This window comes from Brachionichthys hirsutus, chromosome 7 (assembly GCF_040956055.1).
Source record: "Brachionichthys hirsutus isolate HB-005 chromosome 7, CSIRO-AGI_Bhir_v1, whole genome shotgun sequence".
In the NCBI taxonomy this organism is placed as follows: Eukaryota; Metazoa; Chordata; class Actinopteri; order Lophiiformes; family Brachionichthyidae; genus Brachionichthys; species Brachionichthys hirsutus.
This window is the reverse complement of record NC_090903.1, coordinates 9,904,603-9,910,848: the sequence shown is the minus strand read 5'-3', so window position 1 is coordinate 9,910,848 and position 6,246 is coordinate 9,904,603. Positions and strand designations below refer to the sequence as shown.

Here is a 6,246-nt window from a genome sequence, read left to right as displayed (position 1 = left end):
GGGTGGGGCTCTCGGTGTTGACCTTCACTGGGATTAATGAGTTCCTCCTTACAGTGTGACTCCCTCCCATCCTCTCTCTGTCCTCATAAGCAGTGGATCAGACTTTGCATCCAGTTTTACTGCACATTCCCTTGAACATGAGTTTATGAGTTCTTGCAAAACTGTTTTTGCAAAATCTATACTTTTTTTAATGTGACGCTAACTTTTTTCTGTTTGTTTTCTCAGTCTGGCAAACAGGCTGTCTTTATATGGTTCAAGCTACTGATTCAAATTTCCCCCCCCTGCCATGTGGAACAGATTAGATACAAACAATGATCAGAATCAGGCATTATTCCTATATCTCAACGGTTGAGACATTCTACGCTTCATGTAAAAGCTTTATTCAAATTTTTAAATGACGTGAATTATTTATTTAATGTTTCATGTCTGAAATGGAGCTTAAGTGGTTTCATGACCACACCCTGTAGATTCGTGGAAGTCATAACCGCATTGTGATCGCAACATTTTACTTTGGCTTTAACAGGGCTGTAAGGAAGAGCGGATGAGGTGAAGCCAGCCGAAAGTAGCCAAATCGCTTCATCGGGTATCTATTAGCCCCTGCGCTGCTGCCAAACCCTCCACTCCATCACTTCAAGAGGAGGCTGCGCTCCCCCTGGGTGCAAGACAACATGTGTCCAAACTGTATAGGACTTACCACCGCTTTATAGAAAGCCAAACCTCCTCTGAACCTTCCCCTCTTGTTTGAGGACCTTGTTTCTCCTTGTTATTGCCCCCTGGCCACGATGAAGAAGGTGGCAGCATGGTCGGCAGAAGACGTCTCCAATTGGTTGAGCAAAGAGGGGATGCCAGAATACGTAGATGCCCTTCGTCAGATGGATGGCCCTGCTCTGCTTGGGCTCACGGAGGCAGATTTCCTAATTCCTCCCCTCTTGCTCGTGTCATCTGATGGGGGGCAGCAGCTGCTGGAGCGACTGGAGACACTGCGGATAGAGACTCACATCGAGGCTCATAAAAACGGCCATGCAAACGGCCATGTCGGCGGGCTATCTAATGGAACTAGCAAACTTCAAAGGAATGTCACTTTGGGAATGAAGGACTTCAGGATGGAAATGGTCCAAATCCCCATCCCGACGTTGGAAAAGACATGCTCCTCCTTCCCAGCCGAGTGGGGGAAAACAGGCATGGCCTTCATTTATGCAGCGGTGTGCTTTGTCGCCACCACGATTGTCATTTCAGTGGTCCATGAGAGAGTACCCCCAAAGGAACATACCCCACCACTGCCGGACAAGTTCTTCGACCTGTTTGACAGGGTGGAGTGGGCCTTCTTCATCTGTGAGATTAATGGCATGCTGCTGGTAGGACTGTGGCTCATTCAGTGGATTCTACTCAAGCACAGGTATGGACTAAGCCCCCCCAGTTGAGTTAATGAAATCTCAATTAAGACGTATGATTAATGTATTTGGTCTCTTATCGTTTCAGATCAATTGTAGGCAGGCGGTTCTTTTTCATTGTGGGCACACTCTATATGTACCGGTGTATTACAATGTACATCACCACTTTGCCTGTTCCTGGGATGCACTTCAAATGCTCTCCAAAGGTATTATAAATTGCACTTTACGTTTTATTCTTTCCCAATTGCTTTTTGTACAATCATGCTGAACGGGCAAAAAAAAAAGTAGGCGTCTTCTGTAAAGTAAAAGCCTCTGAATGCTCTCCACTGAGCACTGAGTGTAAGATATGTGCATGCCCGTTTCTGAAGAGGAGCGCTGAGTGTTTGCTTCACTTTTTATCCAGCTGACATTAAAATGAAATACTGATCTCTATAACCCCTCTGAACATTGGTTGTGGTGCAGAGCGTATCTGGCAAGCTATACATTGTAGGGCATTGTAGTGGAAGACCCACTGCTACATCTCATGGGTGCTCTCATTGACTGCACCAATGACTTCCACTCTCTCACCTGCTGCCAAGTGCGAAACCAAACCCCACTGTCACCATTATCATCAGAAGAGTCTCATTTGTTGGTCATATTGCTATAATAGTTTTATGATAAACTGGACTTTAAATGAGATCACCTTCAACGTAGTAGAGGGAGAATAGTAATGAGATTATCATTTTCAAGAGTTGTAAAATGTAATAAAAAAAAAACACAAAAGGTGGCAATGTAATTTGGAGTAATGGGGGGGGGGGGGACGGACGAGGGACGACATTATACTTTAACAACAATCGTATAAGGGTGAAATTAATGGCTATCTTTATTTCAGCTTCTCGGCAACTGGGAGGCGCAGATGAGGAGGGTGATGAAGATGATTGCTGGCGGGGGCCTATCGATCACGGGTTCCCACAACATGTGTGGAGATTATCTGTATAGTGGCCACACCGTCATGCTAACGCTAACATACCTCTTCATCAAAGAGTGTAAGTTCCACCATGTCTGCATAGAGAAGGCTTTATTTACTTTATAATTAGTATTATGCACCAGACCGTGATGTCGATTTCATGGCCTTAATTTATTACTCACTTCTTCAGAAAGTCAGTTCCCGACCCACGAGCCTCTTTAGAGCTGGACGGTAATCATGAATCAGAACATCAAGTTGATGCAGTATTTTCTTCATCTCCAGTTTTATTCAATAGTCTTTGCTTTATTTGTATTCCAGCAGTGTTACTACATATACTTAGTTCTCAATTTCCTAAGAGATTCACAAGCCATGGCTTGCAGTGGCATCTGCATTTTCCTGATAGCGTGTAATACCCTTTGGCTTTACGCAATGCTCCTCTAACCGATGCCAGGAAATGCCACGCTATCCATTTGTGTCAGCTTCAGCACATTAAGACATTGTTGTTGCATAACCACATTTTCTGTTCCTCTTTTCCATCATTGCTCGTATTCTGTTTACATTTTACTTGCTAAGACGACCAATGGTCAGGAATCTAAATATTTTGACAGCTTGGATAAGTGATCGTGTCTCTCAAGCTGTGAGGTCATGGTTCTTCTCCCCCTTTTCCCTCACATGATTACAACGCTATCCTTTCAAGTTTAGTGTCGTGGTGACATCTAGTGGTTTAAAAGCGTAACCGATTAAACCAAAGACAGGTTTTGCTTTTTTGGCACATGGAGATGTTGTCCTCTACTGTTCTGTTGGCTTTGGTCTCAAGTATTAAACTATGCCTTGTTAAATTCCAGATTCCTCCAAGCGGCTCTGGTTGTACCACTGGTGTTGCTGGATCTTGAGTGCCGTCGGGGTTTTCTGCATCCTTCTGGCACATGACCACTACACTGTGGATGTGGTGGTTGCCTACTTTATCACGACACGCCTCTTTTGGTGGTACCATACGATGGCCAATCAGCAGGTGAGTGCAACCTGCAGCTTATTTAAATTTAGGATTCAGCCGTGTAAGAAAAAAAAAAAGATTATAATTTAGCTGTAGCTTGTTTTTCAAGGACGTAACTAGATAACTTCTTCTGTGCCTGATTTTTTTTTGACTGCACAGGAAAGGAGTAGCTGAAGAGGGGTTAGGGGATCTAATGTACAGCTGACGATATGACAATAGAGTAAAAAAAAATGCTCCGAGCAGAAATGATCTTTATTGAACGATGAAATCAGATAAGCATTCACCCCGCTAACAGCATCTGTCTGTTTGGTTTCAGTTGCTGAAGGAGACGTCGCAGAGTAACCCGTTCTCACGAGTGTGGTGGTACAGACTGTTCCAATACTTTGAAGAGAACATCAATGGGTCGGTCCCTTGTAACTGTCAGTTGTCGTTTTCACTGCGAGCATTGCAGTGGAACCGCTGTGTGAAGTACAGCAAACTGGACATTCAGTAAACTCTGCATGTCCAGACGGGCGTGGACTCTGACCTCCAGAAGTGCTGCTTTTACCCATAGAAGACGGCACTGTTAAATGTGGCCCGCTGTCCGTTCTCCTTTAGTAACGGATGCATCCTTGTCAAAATGGGGGAGCACTGTGACTCAGCTAGTCCTCTTTCTCTTTGTCTTCTGGTTATATCATTGGCCAACACACGTTCTGCTTTTGTGGCAGATTTAAAGCATTTGAGTAAACATTAAAACTATATAACCGTATTTTTCACCATAATGACTCAATTTTTTCGACTCCATTTTTTTAACCACTGCACAAAACCATACTTAATGTCCACGTGTTTTAGAGTGCAAAAGGTGTCAATCAGATGTGCATTTGATAACCAAAATGCCATAAGAATTTCTTTTTTATATACAGTATAGCAAATTACTTTTTGTAAGCTGTCCTTGCTAAATTGAAGAGCAAAAAAGAGATAATTTTTTAATAAATACGTCAGACTTTATCTTTCAAAAAAATGATGTCCAAGATTCTTTTTAGATTTTTATCTTTTACAAGATAGATAACTTGGAGCATAAGAATCTAATGTGGTGTAACATTATTCCAGTGCCTTTTCTTGCTTGATTGTAAAACAAGTACTAAATGTCTTGTGTCTTTCTTCCGTGGGTTCGACCCCGCAGTGGTGCGAGGCGCATAGGGAATAGTCTCGTTCACGTGAATGTATACGACTATGCCAGCTTTACCAGAAAATTGGTTTTCCCAAAATCGGTGAGTGAAATGTCCCGTTTCTCTATTAATGCTTTATGATGTTGGTATGCGTTTAGTTGGTTAATGACTGTTAATTGTGTTTTAATGTCTAAAATATTTCATATTTACCAATCGGTCCCTTAATCAACACCAGCCATGTTCAAAGCTTTATCATTCTTATTCCACATCTGATAATTGTATTTTCCGACATGCCTTCATCTGCTAAACGTCACGGCCCGATCGGCAGCAATTGAAGAGGAGTCCCCGAGGTGCAGAATTAACTTTTTCTGGATCTCGCACTCTTTTGCATAATTGCTCAGGAGATAACTAAACTTGTTCCCGTCGTTGTCCTGTTTTGAAAGCCGCTAAATCCTCATTGATGTCCAGCAAAGTTTGTTGATGAGATCTCGAGGAAAATGTTCCAGTGAGACACTCGTACCGAGTTACGAGAATGTTAAGATTATGAAAGCAGAATTTTACGGTAAATCTTCTGATCTTTTTTCTTTTGTTTCATTGTTTTTGTATGTCTTGTACTAAATAAGACTGCAACCTTACATACTGAAGAAAGCATATTTTCTAAATCTTCACCTCAAGTTCATTATCACAACGGTTTCAAAGGAGCAACGGCTCATTATGGTTTTTCTGTGTTTGCGGAATCCCTGATTCTGGATATCTGGCTGTGCGTGGGCAAACTGACTAACATTGATTTCAATGAACTGTGAACATGCATCTTTATTGATTATAGTAATCATACAATGTCAGCTTCTTTATTATTTTGCTGTTTGTTTAATTATGATGAAACTGTAAACATTATTGCACAATTCCATTCATAGGGAAAGATTTACCTCATTATTTGAAACTAATTTCAGATTGAATTGTCTAGTTTTAATGAAGAAAAACCGCAGTAAGATTGTAGATATAAATTCTAAATTAATATAAGTACTGCTAATGCGATTAATTTCTTTACATAATAGTTACTTATGTTCTGAAAGGAGGAGTTGATAAAATAACATTACGTACATTTCCTGCGAGTCTTTCAGTACCAACAAGTCTTATTGCTTGAGACTAATAAGAGCACGGACTCCTCCTTGTGGCGTAATCTAATCATTTCATGTCCACAAAGAAATCTTTCAGTGGTAAAATAATCTGCAGGTTCTTCACCAACAACCATAGATTGATTCGTTCTGATGTCAGACGTGTTGTTGCAAACATGGCGCTGTAATCATTCTTGAAGGCTATGTTGAGGATGACGGTCTGAGTTAATTTTTTTATTGTAGTTTGCCAATCAACATAGATTTTTTTTTTGTCTTTATGAAATGAAAATAGTTTTTCTAGTACATTTCTCTGTAAACTTCTCACCCACTTTGTTCATTTTTGTGCTGATGCCAGATGTTTGTAAGATTATACTTGGGATGCTTTTGAATAAACATTTTATTACAATGTATTTAATTGACTGTCATCATTTCTGCTCGTTCATGCAGCTGATTCATTCTTTGTATCGACTCATTTTGCCAGTAAGCCGCAGCATGGCAGACCCAGCAACAGCCAGCAGATGGCCGTGTCGCGTTGCACGAGTAACACCAGAATAGTGCAGGGTGAACTCTCAAAACGATCTTGGCTTCCTTAGTACGGTAGTTACATTCATTCATCTTCTTGACATCTTTGTCCGTTACCAAGTGAAGTATT

At 41.2% G+C, this 6,246-nt stretch overlaps 1 protein-coding gene across 1 annotated transcript; it reads left to right on the top strand.

Moving 5' to 3' along the window:
* Positions 1-782: 782 nt before the first annotated feature.
* On the top strand, positions 783-6,004 carry sgms1a (sphingomyelin synthase 1a). The gene is made up of 5 exons (XM_068741076.1): positions 783-1,396; positions 1,480-1,597; positions 2,263-2,416; positions 3,183-3,349; positions 3,648-6,004. The coding sequence occupies exons 1-5, from the start codon at positions 783-785 to the stop codon at positions 3,822-3,824; spliced, it is 1,230 nt and encodes a 409-aa protein (XP_068597177.1). The 3' UTR covers positions 3,825-6,004.
* The last annotated feature ends 242 nt before the right edge of the window (positions 6,005-6,246 follow it).